Source organism: Prionailurus viverrinus, chromosome D4, assembly GCF_022837055.1.
Source record: "Prionailurus viverrinus isolate Anna chromosome D4, UM_Priviv_1.0, whole genome shotgun sequence".
NCBI classification, from domain to species: domain Eukaryota; kingdom Metazoa; phylum Chordata; class Mammalia; order Carnivora; family Felidae; genus Prionailurus; species Prionailurus viverrinus.
Window position 1 is genome coordinate 1,749,917 of NC_062573.1, and position 20,466 is coordinate 1,770,382.

General features: G+C 46.7%; 1 protein-coding gene across 3 annotated transcripts in view; it reads right to left on the bottom strand.

Moving 5' to 3' along the window:
* GARNL3 (GTPase activating Rap/RanGAP domain like 3) overlaps nucleotides 1-20,466 on the bottom strand; it is a 150,654-nt gene that overhangs the window by 126,243 nt on the left and 3,945 nt on the right. For all 3 annotated transcript variants that reach the window (XM_047829919.1, XM_047829918.1, XM_047829920.1), the window contains exon 2: nucleotides 7,203-7,373. In XM_047829919.1, the coding sequence (XP_047685875.1) occupies nucleotides 7,203-7,345 (143 nt within the window). In that variant the 5' untranslated portion in view covers nucleotides 7,346-7,373. The remainder of the gene's footprint in view (nucleotides 1-7,202; nucleotides 7,374-20,466) is intronic.

A 20,466-nucleotide genomic window follows, 5' to 3' on the forward strand; every position in this document is an offset into this window, starting at 1 on the left:
TGGGGACCTCACTGCTCCCGTGCCTTCAAATATTACCTCTAAGCTAATGACTCCCCAAACCAAAGCTCTGATTTGGATCTAACTGCAAACTCGACTTCCAACTGCGGGCCCTGCTTCCACGGATACCCCAGCAGGCCCGGACCACACTCACACCTGCTCCTGCGTGCGCAGCTCAGCGGAACTGCCGTCTTTTCTCCGGTAAGCCACTCGAGGTGCAAGGTTCAGGGCAAGCACCTATGCCTTCTCTCACATCCAGCATCAGATCGGTCGCCGGGCCCGGTTCCTGCTGCCTGCACAGTGCCGCTTTTGAAAGTTGACTGTATCTGTGTATTTGTATTTCACTCTCTGAAGAGGGAACGCACTCACTTGGTTCAAAACCCAAAGAGCCCAAAAGGCTGTAACAGGGCAAGCCTCTCTCTCTCCTGCCCCTTCCACCCCCCATTTCCTCTCACATACCTCCCGGAGACGCTTAGCCATTGACAAAGAAAAATACATATTCCCTCTTCCCTTTTTTTTTCACACAAACGGTAGCATGCTATATACAATTCTGCTCTTTTGTTAGTTTTTCATTTAATGTACCTTGGAGATCTTTCCACATCAGCACCAAAAAAAGCTCCCGGATTCTTTCTTATGGCCACAAAGTATGCTGCTGAGCGGATGCATCGTGTATCATTTAACCAGTTCCCTCGGTACTGGTTTTCCATTGTTCGCTACTGCTAACACCGTGGCAGCGCACAGGCTTCTATACGCCATTTTTGCACCTGTGGGCATGTACAGAATTCCAGAATGTCTTTCAATCCCTCACCCCTCCTCTCCTCTCCGTTTCCACGTTCTCTGCGTTAGCTCGGACCCTCATCACTGCAGACAGAAGCCTCCTAGCTGGCACCTCGGCTCTGTCACCCTTCATGTAACACCCAACAAATATTTAGTGAGCACTTTCTATGTGCTACACGTTTTGCTAAGAAAGGGAGGAACAAGAGCGGCAAAGCAAGCAAGCAAGCCAAACCAGACCCTCCGATCTAACGAGACCCACACAAATCCTTGCCTGTCTCAGCATCGTGGGAGCCATAGGAGCTCATCAGTAAACCAGGGCTCTGTGTTTGGAGTCGGTTAAGAATTAGTGACAGGCGTCAGGCAAATGGAAACCAAAATATCAACTTCCTTACTGTCAGAGTCTCACTGGCAAATGTGTGGGCTTCCTACTACTTTCTCGTCCCTCCAGTTTAGACCTTGGAACGAGCCACTTGTGGGATACTTGCCTGAATGGCTGCCAGCAGAATTGCTGTCCCTGGATTGGCGCGCTCGAACAGGGGAGACCGAGGCAGACGAGGACTAAGGTGTGTTTTTCCAAACAGAAACAGGAGAGGAGATAACACACAAGATCTGCAGGCAACCAAGCCCCAAAGGCGAGAGGGGGAAGGGAGGATGAGACAAGCTAGTGGTCCAACCTCTTCCCTCCATGGGGGTGGAGCCGAAGTTTCACCAAAGAAACACGAAGACAGGGGAATAGAATTTCCCCAGACAGCAAACCGAAAAGCTTACCTTCTAGCACTGTGTTTTAAATTTACATGGCCCTTCATTCAGGAACAGACTAGGTCTCTCAAGGCTTTTGGAAGCTGTTTTAAAATGTCTAAGTACAGGGGTGCCTGGGTGGCACATTTGGTTATGTATCCCACTTTTGGTTTCAGCTCAGGTCATGATCTCACAGTTCATGGGATCGAGCCCCATGTCGGCCTCTGGACTGACAGCACAGAACCTGCTTGGGTTTCTCTCTCTCTCTCTCTCTCTCTCTCTCTCTCTCTCTCTCTCCCCCACCCCCCCCCCCACTCACATGCTCTCTCAAAATAAATAAATAAATAAGCCTTTTAAAAAATGTCTAAGTACAAAACTGCCTAAAATAGTTGTATAATGCCTTGAAGACAAACTCTTCCAAATACATGGTCACTTGCCTCAAAAGATCAAAAAGTAAACCACTGCCAGTTCACCCTAGTGACAGGGACATAGAGTTGGAATTACACGTTGTAAGCAATCCAACTTTTTGGTAGTATATTGTCACGAATCCTAGGAAAGACTGTAAAAGAGAATTCGCAGGTAATTCAAAGGGGATTAAAAACTCTTCAAACCTTCTTCCCTCCCCTTCTGGCTGACGTCTGTTTTAGGCAGATTGGCCCTCAATAGCCATCTTTCTATAGCTTTCCTGAGTTTTCCCCTAAGGTACTGAGCTGAAACAGGTCTAGGAGGAAATTTTACCTCATGTAGGGTCAGTAATAGTCCTAAAACAAGGTTATGAGTTCAGAGAAGTGGGGATTGCAGAATCTTGCCGTGTGCCTCCTGCCCTCCCTTCCCAACCAACAATGTGTTATTCTCCAAAGTGCCCCACAGCTTCCCAATCATCACATTCAACTGTCAGACTGCAGTTCGATCTGCAAACTTTTGGTTGCATCTGACACCTTAATCCAGCCACCTGAGTGCCACCTAGTTCTAGGGATTCCAGTTAAACAGGTTCCATGAGCCACATTTTTGAAAACATGTCCTAAGTTATTTTTGTGATCAGTCACGGACCACTCTATGTCTTGAAACCCCTCCGCTGGTTTCTGTGACCCATTTGAGTCCTGTTCTCCTACATGCAGACCATCCTTTTCTTCTCCAAGGCTGCTCTGCTCACCAGGGTAAATAAGAACCATCTTCGCTTCCCCTGGCCGTACACTCACCCACAAAACCAGGCATGGACACGTGGCTCAGACTGGCCAACTCCAGTCCTTCCCCAGGGTTCTTTTAGCGAATGGGAAAGATCTTTCCTCTTAAGTTGTGAGCTGCCTGAGATCACACTGCCTGCTACAAGGTGACAACTCGCAGACAGTAGGAGACAATGGGGCCAAGAGGCACAGAGAAGCAGGGCTAAGAATTACGAGAAGGTAAGGACTAACAGAGAGCTGGACTGACTTGGCAGCATTTGAGTCCTTGGATCCAGCCATCCCCGAAGCCAGATCTGTCCCTTTCCTTAGTTTGGTTACGTGAACCCAAACGTTCTCCTTTTTTGGCCTAAACTAATTTGGGTTGGGTTTACATAACTTACAACCAAGAAGACACATCCTAGTCCATCTCTTAACTGGCTCCTGGCCTCATTGCCGTACGTAGCTGTGAAATTAACTTTGCCAAAGTGGGGCTCCAACCATCATTTGCGTGTCTCCAACACCATTCAGAGTCCCCCAGTGGCCCAGGGATTACGTACAATATCTTTCACAATATACCCACCCCCCGGCCCCCCAGTCTGACTTTCCAGACTTCCTACTACTATGCCACATAAGAGGCAAACCAAGTTCTGGCCATCTGAAATATCCTCCTCTCCCTTCTCTACCTATTAAAATCCACTTAAGAAAAAGAGAAGGAAGGGAAGTTCTCCCTTTTCAAGGTCTACTTCATATTATTCTCTCTGAGAAGACTTTCCGAAGCACCTCGTGCCCTCGGAGATGTAACTGTACCCCTCTTCAGTACTGATGACATTTACCTAATGATCTGTGTCCTTTGTCTTATTCTGTCTTGGATTTTGTGCTGTATCCTCTCAGGGTCCTCTTGTTAATGGCAAGACCAATCACTCAGTGGCCTGAGTCAAAACTCAAAGGGTCACTCACTCACACACCCCCCACCCACATATATACCACTCTAATCTTCCTCTCCAATACTGCTTGAATCAATCCCATGGTTCCTGCCACTCATTAGAACCCTTCTATCAACCTCCCTGGCCACTCTAATAGGGCCCCACACCACCAGCCTTATCCTACTGCAACCAAGCTGCCCACCAACACCAGTTGTTTTTCCAGTAGGCAAATCTGATTATGCTATGCCCCATCTTAGGGACTCAAGACCAAACTTCTTAGTGGGTTAAGCCTTGCCACTCCCCAGGGGGAAAGTAGGCTTCTACCTATTTTCTCAGGCTCACCGCCAGCCACTCCTCAAGAAGCACCGGCCAAACAAGGCTGTTCATAGTTCCCCAGACACCCAGCGTGCTTTAATGCTGCTGGACTTTGCACATGTGGTCACCTCTGTCTGGGGAGGCCTCTCCCACCTCTGCCTGGCAAAGTTCTCACCCTTCAAGTATTTCCTCCACTGGGAGATCTCCTTGGACTGCCCTAGGGAATAGCGTTTTCCTCAGCCCCCTTCATCTGGAAGGAGAGGCTTTCTTTGCATCCCCAGTACCTGGCACAGGGCCCAGCACAGCACATGGGTACTCAGTGAATTGTTTGACATCAGAATATGTCCAGATTGGTGTCCAGATTGGTGACCGTTATATTCTTCACTTGAATATATATACATATATATTCATACATATCAAGATGCCTGTGCATGCGGACATTCCATAAATACTTTGCTGCTGACTGCATGGCTGAGCACCCTGAGGTTAGGAAACTGGCATTGGAGCTGGGCAAACCTAGGTTCAAATCTCTGCCTTGCCACAAGCTGTGTGCCCTGGACATGTCTCTTAACCCTTCTGGGCTTCAGCTCTCTTATCTGTAAAATGGAGTTAACAATGGCCACCTCGTCGGTTTTTCATGAAGACCATAGGAGAAAACGCATTTAGGACGTTTGCACACCTGTCTACGCCATACCACCCTGAACACGTCCGAGCTCGTCTGATCTCAGAAGCTAAGCAAGGTCGGGCCTGGTTGGTACGTGGACGGGAGGATCTTTGCACAGGTGCCTGGTACACAGGTCATCAATAAATACTGTTGAATGAATGAATGAGCAGCCCACAGAAAGGCAGCGGTTCTTAAAGACATATCTTTACACATCTTTCTAGCCCGTTTTCCAGAGAACCCAACATGTGGTTCCCGGTAGATCAGTTTCAAGTCCTGCCGCTGAGTGTTCACCCTCTCCTTCTGGCTGCAGCCTGGCCAGCAAGGTTGCCGCCAATCACCAGGACTTGGTCCCACCCTTAACCAGATAACTCACCAATAGGGCCTGGAGGGCCACTGTTGGGCCTTCCAGGTGCCAACAGTGGGCGCTTTTTTTTTTTTTTTTTTTTTTTTTTACGTCTCATAGGCTCTCTTGCAGTCTTGCCCGCCCCTTTGCCTGCGTCATGCGCGCAGAGCACTGTGGGGCTTGAAGTCTGTAAGAGGCGGAGCCGGTCGTGCCCCGGGTGCCAGGGCTCTGCCCCGAGCTCTCTCGAGACACGCGAGCTGACCTTCTCTCCGCCTCACCCTCGATAGATGGAGGGTCTACCTTGCCAGCAACGGGATCATTTTGCTCTGATAATTCAGTGTTTACTGAAATTTTAGATTTCAGTTTCAGATTCAGTTCTCATATTCTCATTAACGGGCCATTTATGGAAGGTATGACGGTCGCTCTGAAAAGCCCGCGGTGACTCCCGACCTGCCCTGGTTTCCCTGGAGAATCCACTACAGAACTAGCAATCAGGAATTTTTCTAAACAGTGTGAACCTTGTACTTTTTACACTGCATTATCTCTTAAGATTATAAAAGCTATCAAAGGCTCCCTCCCCAATTGCCTAAGATATAAAGTTCAGAGCCCTTAGCTAGGCATATAAAATGCCTGACAACTATTTTGTATTCATTTCATTACGTGTGGTCACTTTTGTAAAAGCAGCGTTTCTCAGCCTTTGCCGCATATGAGAATCACCTGGAGAGCTGCATAAAGTATTGGTATTTGTGTCCTACCCAGACCTCAGAATCTTGGAGGAGTGGGCACAGGCTTCTTTGTTCTTTTTTTTTTTTTTTTAATTTTTTTTTTCAACGTTTTTTAATTTATTTTTGGGACAGAGAGAGACAGAGCATGAACGGGGGAGGGGCAGAGAGAGAGGGAGACACAGAATCGGAAACAGGCTCCAGGCTCTGAGCCGTCAGCCCAGAGCCTGACGCGGGGCTCGAACTCACGGACCGCGAGATCGTGACCTGGCTGAAGTCGGACGCTTAACCGACTGCGCCACCCAGGCGCCCCTGGGCTTCTTTGTTCTTAAAGTTCCTGGGGGATTGATTCTCATGGGCAGTCAGCCTTAAGAGCCACTGCTCTGACGCCTGTCAAAACTGCAGGAACATACTTTTCATGGATGTGAGCCTTTGCTCTGTAGCTCCCCCTGTTTAAAGAGGACTTCTTCCCCTGTTCCTGCCCTCATCCCACCAGGCTGATCTCAACTGTTTTCCTTTTTCTTCCCTGTGCCCCAGCCGAGTACTTACTCCTAAAGCACTTTAATACATGGTTCTTTTCAAGCAAGACTGGAGTTATTTGGTTACTTGCCGGTCTCCCTGGATAGGCTCTAAGTTCTGTGAGTGCCAACGGAAAAAAAAGAGTCTTCTTTTGCTTATTCCAGAGCCAGTGAATCAGAATCTCTCTCGGGTGGGGCTCAGGCAAAAGTTGTTTACCAGCCGCAGGGATTCTGACTCCTGCCTCCAGCTAGGAATTAGCTTCACAAAAGCCCTGGGTATAGCGCATATTGGTAAATATTTGTCATATTGAGTTGATGAGGCATATTGTTCGTTTTTTAAGTCAATCATGTTGTTGCACCTGGTCGCCTCTGATTCCCCTAGAGAACCAAGCACCATGTCTCGTATTCTCTTCTCCACTCACTCATTCATTCATCCAACAGGTATTTTTGGTAGATCATAACAAAGCCCTGGGGATTCAGAAGTAAACAGGAAAACCCAGTTATCACCCTCTGGGATGCGAGCCTACTAACACATTAGCTATGGTATAATTATTATCATTTTTCAGTAATATTGGATTCTTTTCCCTTTGTATTCAAGGGTAAGGAAACGGTCTTATTCTCTTACATCCCCAGGATGCTGCTGGCACACAGAAGGCATTCTGTAACTGTTTGCTGAATCAAGGCAACACATAGCACTTGTCACCATTTGTAAGTATTTATTTGTGCGACTATTTGATTCATGGCTATCTGTCCCATGAGCTGCAAACCCCCGGAAGACAGGGACTGAATCTATTTTGCTCACCATGCCTGACACAGGGCCTGGCCGGAGTGGGTGCTCAGTTTCTAGTGCTAAGTAAATAAATAATACACGAGTAAGGCATCACTAAGAACAGAAATTCCCCAACCAAACATCCGCTCCCCCCTCCCTCCCTTTTCTCCCCAAAAAGATAAAGAGTACTTTCTTCCTGTGCATTAAAGGATTTCAGGTTAGAGTGAGCATGAGCCCGAGCCCAAACAGATGATGTTTCTTTTACTTACTTACAGGTTGACCTGGGACTCTACTTCAGGGTCTTTTGTTGGCCACATCTGAAGAGGCGGGATGCCAAAGGAGAGCGATGACTTGGCTTTCCACAGAAGAGTTTGTGCCATCTGACTCCCGCAGGACCCCTTCGTCAGCGGATCCATCGGTGGGCCTGGAGGCTGGGGTGCCGAGCTGAAGCAGAAGGAGTTGGGAAAGGCACTGAGAGCAGAGGAATGAATGGCAGGCCGATCACTGGCCTACTCTGACACTGTCCCCTAGAGGCCAGCCCCATTAGGAAGTTGGGGGCGGGGGGCGAAGCCAAGGCACTTGCCAGACCCAGATGCCCCACCGAGACAGTAGCACCCCCTCGCTGTGCGGAGGTGATGCCTGGGCGCACTGGGGGAGGAGTGCGCCCCGGGACCCATGCAATCCTCTCATATCCCTCAGTACTAAGCGAAGTCATCCACTGTGTCAAGAGCCAGTGGGGTCTAAGGTAAAGGAGGACCAGTGGGCATGCAAGCTGTCACAAACTCCTTCAGAAAAGGCAACATTTGGGGCCCCCCCGGGTGGCTCAGTCGATTAAGCTAAGTCTTGATTTCGCCTCAGGTCATGATCTCGCAGTTTGTGGGATCGAGCCCCATGTTGGGATTCTCTCTCTCTCTCTGCTCCTGCCCCGCTTGTGCTTGTGCTCTCTCTCTCAAAATAAGCTTTGAAAAAGAAAGAAAAAAAAAAAAAGGCCACCTTCATTCAGTAAGAGAAAGCTCTGCCTAAAGTGCTTCTGGAGAATCACCAAAGGAGGGACCTCCCAGCCATCACCGTGTGAGTCCAGGAGTGCTTGGGTCTTCTCTCCTCATTTCCAATTAAAATATGCAAAAAAAAAAGCCACTAAAAGGGCCTATACTCGCAACAACACTGTAGATGAAAAGAACCAAATCCACACTTCAAGACTAAAAGCATACACAGTACCTAAGCTGCAAAAGCCTGTTGAATCAAGCGGCGCACAGGAATAAATCGAGAAATGGGTTCCTGCAACCTGTCTGGCTCCTTTCTCTGATGACACAGCGAGGAAGGTGGGAAAGGTAGTTGTGGGAGGAAGGGGCGGCTCTGTGAGAGAAAGGGAGGTATCTCTGCTCCCGACTGGCCTTATCTTCTGAGCCAATTAGCAGCCTTCTTCACTCACCTCTACTTCTAGTGACAAATAAGCAAACAAAATCCAATTACTCGGAAATGCAAAAGTAGAAGTAAAAAGCTATCTGAGATGATGCTGTGGCCAAAAGGGCCTCTTCATAATGCCTTCTCAGTAAAGACTGTGACAAGGCCGAGCGCAGAAGGCCTGCTGGCTCAAGCAGCAGCATCAATGAGGAAGAGGCATCTGCACGGGGAACCACCATCCTGCCGCCGACTGGATGCCAAGAGAAGGGAGTCTATACAGGCTGGTGGTGTGGAGCCAGACAGGCGCTGCCCACTCGCAAGCTGCTACAGTGGTACCAGTGAGGCTGCAGGCATGTTAAAAAAGAAAAAAAGTCCACCGTTGCCAGGTCGCCCTGGCATCCTCCTTTGTGAGCCGTGACCCAGCTTCCCCTCCTGTGGCTTCCTGGCCCTGGGGAGCCCACAGGCTGCATACCTGAGCCAGACTTCCAGATAATCTTAGCCTAGGATGGCTTTAGGCTATTTATCTCGGCACCAACCAGACAGACACCAAAGGCCCAAGCCTTCCACATCTGACAAACGGCAAGAAACAAGGATCTCGGATGTTATCAGTTGTTCTTTACTCAGTGAGACGCGCCCCCCCCCCCCCCCAAGTCTTCCGAAACCCAGACTCCCTAGAATTTATGGCTGCCTTAGCAATAAACAAACAAACAAACAAACAAACAAACCATGAAGCAGGGCTTCTGGATGAGAGATACAACTTTTGTTTCCTTTTGAACCCTCCAGACTTTTTAAATTACAAAAAAAAAAAATTACTTATATGCAAAAGATTTATTAAGATTGTGCTCCTAGGGGCACCTGAGTGGCTCAGTCGGTTAAACATCTGACTCTTGATTTTGGGCTCGGGTCGTGATCTCATAGTTCGGGAGTTTGAGCCCCACATTGGGCTCTGTGCTGACAGCATGGAGCCTGTTTGGGATTCTGTCTCTTTTTCTCTCTGCCCCTCCCTTGCTCGTGCTCTCTTTCTCAAAATAAATAAAAATAATCTTAAATTTTTTATTTTAATGTTTGTTTATTTTTGAGAGAGAGACAGAGACAGAGAGAGCGTACGTGTGAACATGAGCAGGGGAGGGGCAGAGAGAGGGGCACACAGAATCCAAAGCAGGCTCCAGGTTCTGAGCTGTCAGCACAGAGCCTGACACGGGGCTTGAACTCACGAACCATGAGATCATGACCTGAACCAAAGTCGGATGCTTAACCGACTAAGCCACCCAGGCGCCCCCCTAAAAATAAACTTAAAAAAAAAAAACAAAACCAAAAAAGCGCACTCCTAAAAGAAGCCCACAAAGGAGTGGAGGAAGCAAGGCAGGGCCATGAGGTTTCATTTGCAGGCAAAGTCCTCTGAGGGGACAGCTTCAGGTTGGGTGCGCTGGGCTGTCCAAAGTGGCCACCACTTGCCACATGGGACAACTGAGTAACTGAAATGTGGGCAAAGTGAGATGTGGAAGCATGAAATGCACATTGATTTCAAAGAGTTAATACACATACAAAAGGATTTTAGACATCTCATTAATAACTTCTAGATTGATTACGTGGAGATAAAATTCTGTTACTAGCAGAATTAATTTTAAAGTGGCCAGAAGAAAATGTAAAATCACCTATGTGGCTTGCTTTAGATTTTGGACAGCACCTCAGCTGTCCCGCCTGAGAGAAGGAGCTGAGGGCCAAAGGTGGGGTTGGGGCAAAGCCCCAGGTACGCGGAGCCCTGCACGAGCGCACAGAGCAGCTACAGAGGAGCGAGGGCAGCGCATCTAAGAAGAGGCAAGGCTGGTGTGGGTGTTGGAGCCACAGTGCACTGAAGAGGGGAGGGGAGAAGGGCCCAGAAATAGTGAGGGGACCTGGGGGGTACCTGACTGTGCCCACAACATCCATGTCCACTCCCTTCCTGCTTCCAGTTACCAGAGCAGTGGATCCGTAGGGCTCCTTTCTCTACCTGTCTGCAAAGCTTGGTGGGATGTTTACATATGCAGACTGTGCAGTATTCTGGCACTTTTCTACCTAAACACACTCTTAGACACCTCTGTAAGTCAATCACTACAGGTACATCTTTTATTTTATTTTATTTTATTTTATTTTATTTTATTTTATTTTATTTTAGCAATGTCTACACCCCAAGTGGGGCTCAAACTCATGACCCCAAGATCAAGAGTTGCATGCTTTTCTGACTGAGCCAGTCAGGTGCCCCTACAGGTACATCTTTAATACGGAGGAATATTATAGAATGAGATAAACCTTATATACGGCTTCCATTCAACCTTTTAGTTTACTGTAACCTTTAAAGACTTAGATTCTTTCATTGTCTGAGCATGTGATTCTCTAGCCCTTGACTCTTTAAGTTTGCTTAAAAATACTTAAATGCTAGCTCTTTTAGACTTTGCCAACCAATTGTATCCGTTTGCCAGAACTTTACCCTTCGAGTTTCGCTTTTTAACCTTTCGGCTACTTCTTGAGCTTCATTTTCTAACTGTTCAAATTCTGTCTCGTCACCGGTCCGTGTTAATCCTTTCATTCATTTGTTATCTTTTTTAGGCTTAACTTCCCAATTTAAAAAAAAATGTATTTTCCTCTTAATCTCCTGACATTTTATCTTTATGGTCTCGCTCCTTAATATAGTTAGCAATTGAGGAACTTCTTGGAAGGATGGCAGAGTAAGTGTGCTTTGGCATAATTCCTTGGAACCCGCGGAAGTAAGCAAAAATAGTCCAATATATAGAAGAAACTTACTGAAACAAGAGAATGGCCAAACTCCGTGCTCTGAAGATCCGCTATACACAGTATGTGTGGACGAATTTGAAAGCGAACACCGCGTTCCACCACCTTACGTAAGGTGAGGGAGGTGAGCAAGAATGTTCTAAAGGCCTGACAATACCTGATTTGGGGGAATGAGGACTGGAAGCCTGGGCAAGACTGGGAAGAAGCTGTTTCTTCTCACTCTTTCTCTGTCTCTCTCTCACGTCCACTGCTTCAGCACGCTAATAAGAAGGGCTGGCCTAATCTGAGCAAAGGCTGAAGGCGGGAGGAAAAAGTCTATCTTAGGAGCCATTTGACCCTCTTGAAAGACATTAGCCAAAAGTACATTGGAGTCCACCACAAGAAGGCCCGCGAGTCATGGGAGGTGACGCTGACCCAGGCCCCCTTCGGAGGGGCCTGTTTGCCCTGGAAATTCCAGGCGACTCCTGCCACGGGCTCACAAACACCACAGGCACGGGGGCTGGCAGATGGGAACAAGAGCCCGAGGAGAGAGGAAAAACAGATGGCACATTCCCACGGTCTCTGGACTCTTCCTGCTTCCTGAGGAGCATCAAGGCCAGACCTCCAGCTCCAGCTCTGACAGAGAAGACGCACCATTGCTCAGAAGACTAGGGAAGGGAGTCGAGGTAAATCTGCCCACGTTATTAATGGTTAAACACAGACCCGGACAGAACTGCTTCAATTCTGAAAGGGACAGGCAGGAACAAACCAGCCCAGGACCTATGAAAAAAACGTTTGCCAAAGGCAGATGAAGAGGACAGACCAGAAGATTTTTAACAGGTATCGGATGAAAACATGTAACAGCTTTGTTTTCTCAAACAAAACAAAAAACAAAAAAACAACAAGAACTCTCTCAAAACAAATGATCAAATAACACAACAGACAGACTTCATATGGCTCTAAGGTAAAATGCCCTAGAACTGTGGCTGGGAAAAGGCTGATTCAGTGTCCTTGTGCTTCCTGGGAGGGAGACGGGCCCGAAGGAGAAGAAAACAGGTGCTGGTGAGCGAACCTCTGGGAGGGGGTCTTTGGCAGGTGCCTGGGTTTTTACGCAGAGCAGCCCTCAGAAACAGTTTACAGTTTTCCCCTCTCAGGTTGTAACTCCCAAGCCCTCAGTGTGCCTTGAGTGTTAGTGTCGTGAGTCTTAAGGGATGTGAGTAGAGACATGTGGACTGCTGATGGCCGCAAGGAAGCATCAGCAGCCATTAAGCGGAACTCAGCCGGGCACCCCAGGTGGGGACCAACAGCTGCGGTGGCCGAGGCCAGGCCCCGTCCGTGATGCAGCAAGAAACAGACCACGGAAGGACGCCACTGGGGCACCAGTGCTGTCTCCAACGCTGGGAGGCAGACCCCCAAAGGCAGCAGCAAAATGACATAAAAGGCAACAAGGTCTCAGTTCTGGCTCCTTCGACGTGGCTGACCTCCCCCTCGGTGCAGGCTGCGCTGATCACAGAGCTTCCGCTGACATCCCAGGAGGAACCTGGAAGCCTTTTGAGAGCCACACCCACTCCCTTGAGCCCTTGATCTTACGCATTAATCCTTGCTTTGATTGTTGGCTGAAAACAACCTCAATCAAGCACACATCATCATTCTTGCCTCTCTTCAAATCAACGTCAGCTTTTGGGGTCTGAGCTGGCTCAGCAGTCAAGGGAGGGAGCGGGGCATGGGAAGGCAGAATCCCTCTGTCTGCAAACGTTATACATTTGTTCACTGGTACCTTGTCTCCTCCCTCCACTAGAATGTTCTCTCCATGACAGCAGGAGCCCCACCTGTCTTATTCACCGGGTATCTCCGGTGCCTAGCAAACAGAAGTACTTGCTATTTGCTGAATGAGTAGGTGACCATGTGAATACAAAACCACGAGGGAAATATTCGCTTGGAATAGGGAGACTATGTCAGGCTATTTTGGCCTTTCTTGAATAAGGGCACACTGGTGGCTTGAATCAGACCGCTGTGGGACCTGCTCTATTTCTTTGCCCATCTCTGACAGGCAGCTACTTTGTGAGCATTGTGACAAGTGCATGGAGCAAAGACGATCCATCTGCAAGACATCAATCCAGGCCTGATATATGGCACTGACACTGGAAAATACTTAATGGCTGGCAGCCCCTCCAAAGACACTTTCCTCTCCTGTCATAAGATGCAAGATAGGTACCTACGCCCTCACTTCCATTTGTGCTAAAACTATAGAATCATTGACACGGAGAGTTGGCAAGTCTACTTCAGCCAGCTAGCTGAGGGCTGATTTCTCGTTTTTACCTCCGTACAGGAACCCTCACTGGCTTGCTACTAACTTTTGATCCACGTGTCTAATTGATTTTTGCCGTGATTAAAGAAAGAGGCTGTTTGTGGCAGTCCCCGTGGAATGACTTACTCAATACCCATCGCAGCCCCATTCCGGTGCGCAACAGTTAGAAAGCTGGAACGTCAATGTCCTACCCTTTGTTGCAGTTCAGAGTTCTGCAGATGAATTCGATTCCACAAATCAGATGCTCTCGCGAGAGCCTCTCCCTCAGAACAAAGTCTGGAGGATTCATAAAGAGGATATGGGGCGCCATCTTGCTTTCAGAGATCATGACAGAGCTGTTGTGGTTCTGGAGTCAGCAGCTTCTTGAATCTATAGCTTTCTGAAGCCTCAGTGGCAGCTCGGGGACCAAAGCAGAGTTGGTAGCATGGCTCTGCAGCTAGCTAAGGTGGTGACAGCTGCTTGACCCATCAGCTTCTTGTTATCAATGGCAGCCTTCCTGGTCAGGGCAGAGCACAGTGGTTCTGGGGCCTAGGAGCTATTCCTGGGGGCTCCCAGACTCCCAGACTGGAGTCTGCTATCCACCCTGCCAACAACTTTGTAAGCACTCAACTCCCTGTGCCACAATTAAATCTCATTCTGCTTATACCAGGTAGAGAGGACTCTGTGGTCTGCAACTGGTTCCCGAATGACAGGCCTCCGAGAGGGATGTTTATCAGATTGGATTTTGAGCTGAATGGTTCATGTGACCCTGTGCAGAGTGTGGAGCAGGGCGAGAGTTTCTTCTGTGGGGGTGTAATGGTGGGTATAACCTTCAGTGGCAACAACGTAAGACTGGACTTTTCCGGAATAGGTGGAAATTCTGCCTTTTGAATATAAGAGAGAGCGTGCTTAGAGCACTAAGCCGTTTCTGCTCACACAGCGAAGAAGTGCTGAAGGACAAGCAAAAGGACAGCATGCTAATTGGAGGTGCTTCTCAGGTCACTGCTGGAGGTGGGTAACGATTATGCTATCCCTGTCCCTGACCAGCTTAACACTGCTTTGCGTCTTTTCAAGTGTGCCACCAAAAACTGGTGTATCCACAAGTGTGCTGAAAACACAAAAGAGTTGAGAAATACTAGTCTAACCTATAGATGCTTTAACATCTCCAGTAATACAAATTTTGCTGCATCTTGAAGCAAGCCATGCTAGCATGGGGCGTACTGACTGCTGGAATGTACTTTCATGTATTGAGCCCAATCTGTTTTATTATCCCTCATACCCACTGTGATTTTAGGTCTAGCCCAGGGCCATACACAGAGTGGAGTGGGCCCAATTCCTTTTTCATTTGACACGCTTTCAAATCTGGGCAGGCAGCTATTATAGCCTCTGTGAATTTTCTCTTTATCAAGTAAAACACCCTCCCCCGCTACTGAAATCTTTTCTCTTTACTGGATCGGTCCCATCGGACATAAACTTCTCTTTCAAACAAAAGCAAAAGCAGAAAACCCCAAATCAAAACCAAATAAAACCAACCAACAATTTTTCAACTCGTAGCCCTTCCACGCCGGAGGAGAGCTCACTGCATTCATGGTTTTTAGTTCCTTTCCTTGATCTCTTGAAGTCAAGTCAGGGTGACTTTCACTCTCGCTGTTCCAAAGAAACTGTTCTTGTCAAAGGCCACCAATGACCCCGTGATGCTAAACCCAACAGTCAGTTCTAAGTTCTAAGTTCTTTCTCTTGTTTGACCTATCAGCAACATCTGACAGAATCATTACCCTCCCCCCCGTTTTATTTTTTAGACTGTTTATACTGATTTCCCCCCAACCAATTTTTTTTTTTTTTAATTACATCCTGTATCCGTGACACAACGGTTTCACATTTAACTCTCCAAGTCTAAATTTTAGTTGGGATTTATGCGAACAGTTCATGAAAGTCCATCAAATTACAGTCGTCCTTTCTGACTAATGTTTAGTTAGTGATTCCTTTTTCCTAAAGTCTTCTGGTATCCCCCCCCCCCCCCCCCCCCCCCGCCACATTTGTTTCTTTCTCCTATTTCACGGTGATTCACAGTTGCAGTGAGGGAACAGACAAAAACCTTAATGGACTCTTTCACAAACTTCCTACCCAAGATCCCTATCTGTGCTATCCAGCGAGGGAGTGGCAGAGCACATGTGGCTGCTGAGCACTTGAAATGTGGCTCGTCTCCACTGAGATGCCGTGAGTGTAAGATACACACCAGAATTCGAAGAAAGTACCAAAAGAAACAGTAAATTATCTTCGTTATTTTTAATATTGATTACATGTTAAAAGGGTCACGTTTTGGATATAGTAAGTTAGCAAAAATAACAACTGTTAAAATTAATTTCACCTGTTTCTTTTTACTTTTTAACATATGGCGACCACAGGGGGGTGAGTCAGCCTGGCTTAGTCAGTAGAGTTCGTGACTCAATCTCAGGGTTGTGAGTTTGAGCCCCATGTTGGACACGGAGCCTACTTAAAAAAAAAAAAAAAAAAAGATATGGCTCCTAGAAAACTTTAAATCCCATTTGTAATTCTACACACTTGCTATGCTATGACCAGAAGAAGCCACTCGCTTCTTTTCACTTAACGTCTACGAATAGCCTCGGTATCTTTCCAACTCAGAAAACAGAGACTGACGTCAATCTTTTTAATCTTTTTGGCATCAAATTATCAGCGTTATATTGCTATGCTCCCAATGGCTTTTTTTTTTTTTTTCTCTTTTTTACTTTCACAAGCAATCCTGCAGGAACAGGAACAGCCTTTAACATAAACCTCCTTCGGCAGCGACACCTCGTTGCTAACCCGCATCTGCCTCCTGTCCTCCAAGATCCTAGCTCCAGAGACAAGCAGATGTGTGGCTCCTATTTTCCCACACCCCTGCACTTGCATATGCTGCTTTAGAAATTTTTTTCCCTCAGGAAAACCAGCAGTGAGTCTCACTGTACAGGCCAAATGTCTAATAATTTTCTTATAGCACTGTCTGTCAGGCTCCATCTCTGCTCAGATCTTTAACTCTGGAAACCAGACAACCAAACATAATTTCTCATATTAACCTTCTAAAGCAAAATGAATTTGACTATTGTCTTCCTCTGAGAAAGGAAGCTGGTTTGCATTAACTTAAACTCTTGGCGAATAATAAAACTTGTTTTTTCCCTTCTCTTAGGAGAACAGACATAATATGAAAATTAATTTTCTTCTGTTGGCCCTAAGAGCCCATTATGTCAGCCCAATACAAGACAGCTCTTAATAATCCTTCCCAGGAAGACTGCTGTTTTTCCAAAAGAAAACTGACAGCGGCAGATTTATTTGTGATTAAATACTTAACAGCCCAACACAAACAAAAAGAATAACTACATAATATAGAGGAATGAAGATTATGAAAACAGCCCACATTAAAATAATTGTTTATGAAACTACCTGGGGGAAGAGAGTCTCCTGGAAAAAAAGAAAAAAAAAAATCAAAGAATCTCGAAGTTGGGAGAAACGCAAGGAAGAAGGCAATACAATGCATAAGAGACAATTGTTCTTTTGTGACCCTATCTTGGCCTTGAAAGCCATGTTCAGGAACAAAAAGCTTTTGTCTTGTATTCTCACAAGGTGTGGGTTATATGCATTACTAACAAGGAAGCCACTATGTAGGAAGCAATATTTGAGAAAGGAGAAAATATGTTTTCTATTTGTGATTCAAAATCTCTATGTAGGGCTCCGCACCCACTGCGGCTAAACTTAGTAAGCATACTTTCAACACTCAACTAAGGTAGTCTTTTACGACGAGAACTAAAAGATGCAGAAATCCCAATGCTGTGACTCTCGGGTGGCATCAGGGTATCTGTATTTTGAAAAGCTTCCCAAATGTGGTGATAACCTTTTTTTGAGGGGTCAAACCAGTATCCAGTTCCCTTCTGGCAATAGCACTATGGATTTTCCTTTGGGCAATCACTGCCTCTTGGTCTCTATGGATGGAAGCAATCTAATCCCTCTGTTCTGGGTTGGGCACTTGATCTAGACTCGGCCAATCAGCATGCTTTACCCACTTCTGGCCAAAAAGATTTGTTCAGGGATGAGCATACAACCCGAGAGATACAATGAATGCCAAGCTTGGGAAACATGCTCTAGAACGATTGAAAGAGAGGCACTACCTTTCTGCTGGGATTGTATACTGGTAGAAAGTAAGCCCGCAGCGCCTAGGTGGCTCAGTTGGTTAACTGTCAGACTTTGGGTCAGGTCATGATCTTGCAGTCGGTGGGCTCGAGCCCTGCGTTGGGCTCTGTGCTGACAGCTCGGAGCCTGGAGCCTGCTTTGGATTCCGTGTCTCCTCTCTCTCTCTGCTCCTTTCCCACTCGCCCTCTGTCTCACTCTCTCTCTAATATAAATAAACATTTAAAAAATTAATTAAAAAAAAGAAAGTTAAACCCAAAATGGTTAACTTTCTTTGCCTAAATGCGGAAAGACCTGGAAAACAAAGTCAACCCAGAAAATGAAGAAAGCCTATGGATTTGAGCACCTGGGTCTGTCCTATCCCAAAGCTTGCTTGGTTTACTCCAGAATGTTGCAATTGCATGAACCAAAAAGAAAAATTAACAACCGGTAAGGCGCCCATCAGAAAAGATGCGATGCGTTACTAATCCTGCTTGCGGCTGCAGAAGAACTGCTTGATGATCACACCGGGGTAGCCAGAAAGGAGTAAGAACCAGTTGACCACTGAGTCTGCACCCCACCATCCAAGCCATCACTTTTTACCTGGCATCAGAGCCACAGGCATTGTTGCTGCAAGTAGCTATGAAAGCAGAATCGTGAATGATTCATGGTAAACATAATGAGGCAAGCTTTGACTTCATTATTAAGGAAAGGTCATAGAGTTGGCCAATAACAAAAAAGCTCGCAGTAGTGGGCTCCTTGACCTTAGACGTAATAAGCAGAAGGTGATCAGCTGTGAAGTCTGTTGTAAAAAAAAAAAAAAAAAAAAAAAAAAAAAAAAAAAAATTCCGGCAGGGACCTAGCAGGGTGGTTTCCAAAATCTATCCCTGGACCCGTAGTACTGTAAACTTGTTAGAAATACAATTCATAGGAGGTGCCTGGGTGGCTCAGTCGGTTGGGCCTCTGTTCGCCTCAGTCATGATCTCAGGGTTTGTGAATTTGGGCCCCACGTCGGGCTCTGTGCTGACAGCTCGGAGCCTGGAGCCTGCTTTGGATTCTGTGTCTCCCTCTCTCTCTGCGCCCCCCCGCCCCCTGCCCTCCGGCTTACCCCCCTCCCTCAAAAATAAATAAATAAACATTAACAACAACAACAAAGAAATAATACAATTGATAGACCCACCCAGACCTAGTGAATCAGAATCTGTGGGGGTGGGTCCCAAGAACTGTTCTGAGAAGTCCTCCTAGTGATTCTCATATATGTTCGGTTTGAGAACCACCGTATTTGGACAAGAGAGCCTGGTTCCCAAATACAGTTTCTGAGCCCCATCCCCAGAGATTCTGATTCAGCACATTTGAGGTTGGGCTTAAGAATCTGCATCTCTAACAAGTTGATGCCGTAGGTCCAGAGACCACACTTGAAGAACCGCTGAGAGGCTAACTCAAGTGATGCGTTGTTGAAAGTCTTTGACCTTTAGAATCTGCCTTTCAAATTCAATCCTACACGTTAGTAACCCTAATACTGTGGCTCACGTGTGGTTCGGCTCCATGAAGTGTTGCAGCCAAAATGATAGTAAAGCAATAGAGTCACTTAAAATAACTCTGGTTCATCAAATGTATTTCTCGATCACCACAAAGTCACAAAAGACAATAGATATATTTCTTAAAATACATCTTTGAGCCACGAAAACAAGAGGGAGACCTGTTAGTCCCCCTCATACAAGGTGGGTGAGTTTCTGTACCTCTCCCCTCTAAACACTCCCTGAAAGTTTTTTATCAGCCAGTTTTCACCACTGCCCTGTGTGCCTAGTGTCCTCCTCAATCCCTCTCTTCCTAAATCTGCAGCTCAAAAATGCAAAAAAGCAAGGCAGGACCTTGCTCTGAGGGTAGGGGAGGAGGAGAAATTAAATAAAGCTAGAATTTTAATGAGGCAAGAGGAAGGGAAAGGTTGAGAACTTGCATATAAATGTTAATCATTTTTGTCCATAACAGTTGCCATTTAGTAATGCTCTGTGCCAGATGCTGTTTTTAGTGCTTTGCATAAATCAGTTCACTTAAAGCCGACATCAGAACTGTAAGATAGGTGTTACCGCCATTTCACAAATGGGTTAACCAAAGGTCAGAGGGTTAAGCAACTTGGCCAAGGCCACACACAGGACAACCGAAAAGACAGAAACTTGAACCCAGGCGTGTCTCACTCTAAAGCCCTCGTTCTTGAACACAATCTGATACGCCTTCCTAGAAAATGAGAACAAACACATCCAGGGCGAGGGGTTTAACAGCCTAAGTGTCTTGCCCTCTGGCCTCCACATTTCCCAGCTGGTCTTTCTCATCGCCACCTGGCTGGATGCCTAACGCCTGGGCCATACCTTCCTCCTTTACATTCATCACGGACTGTGTCCGCCTGCCAGTGAACAGAGCTGACACAGGATATTTAGCAAAGACAGTTGCCATTCTGAAAGTAATGCTTTTTTTTCCCGATGTCAACAAGATGATTGAGTAAATATGGTTAAACCAGATTCTGAAAGGCCCTATACACGAGATGGTGGCATTTAAACTTTCTGCACAACAGGAAATGAGGAGTAATTGAGGACTTTGGAGTCAGGGAGGCGAATCTGGCAGCATGCTCACAAGTGAGGCTGAGGCTCTCATCCCTGGTGGCCCGTCAGAATCACCGGCAGAGCCTTCTAAGCACCTCCGCACCCCATCACCACCCTGAACTTTCTGGAACAATAGGCCTGCTGTAGGGACCCACACACTCATGTGGTTAAGATATATCACAGGTGATGTTTCTTCCCACGGCCCTAATTGTCCATTCTGTCAACGCAATACAAGCCAGCTGTTAATAGTTTCCCTTAAAAGTGACATAATTGGATTAATGAATCAAAGAGGAATTTTTTGAGAGAGAGAGAGAGAGAGAGAGAGAGAGAGAGAGAGAAAGGG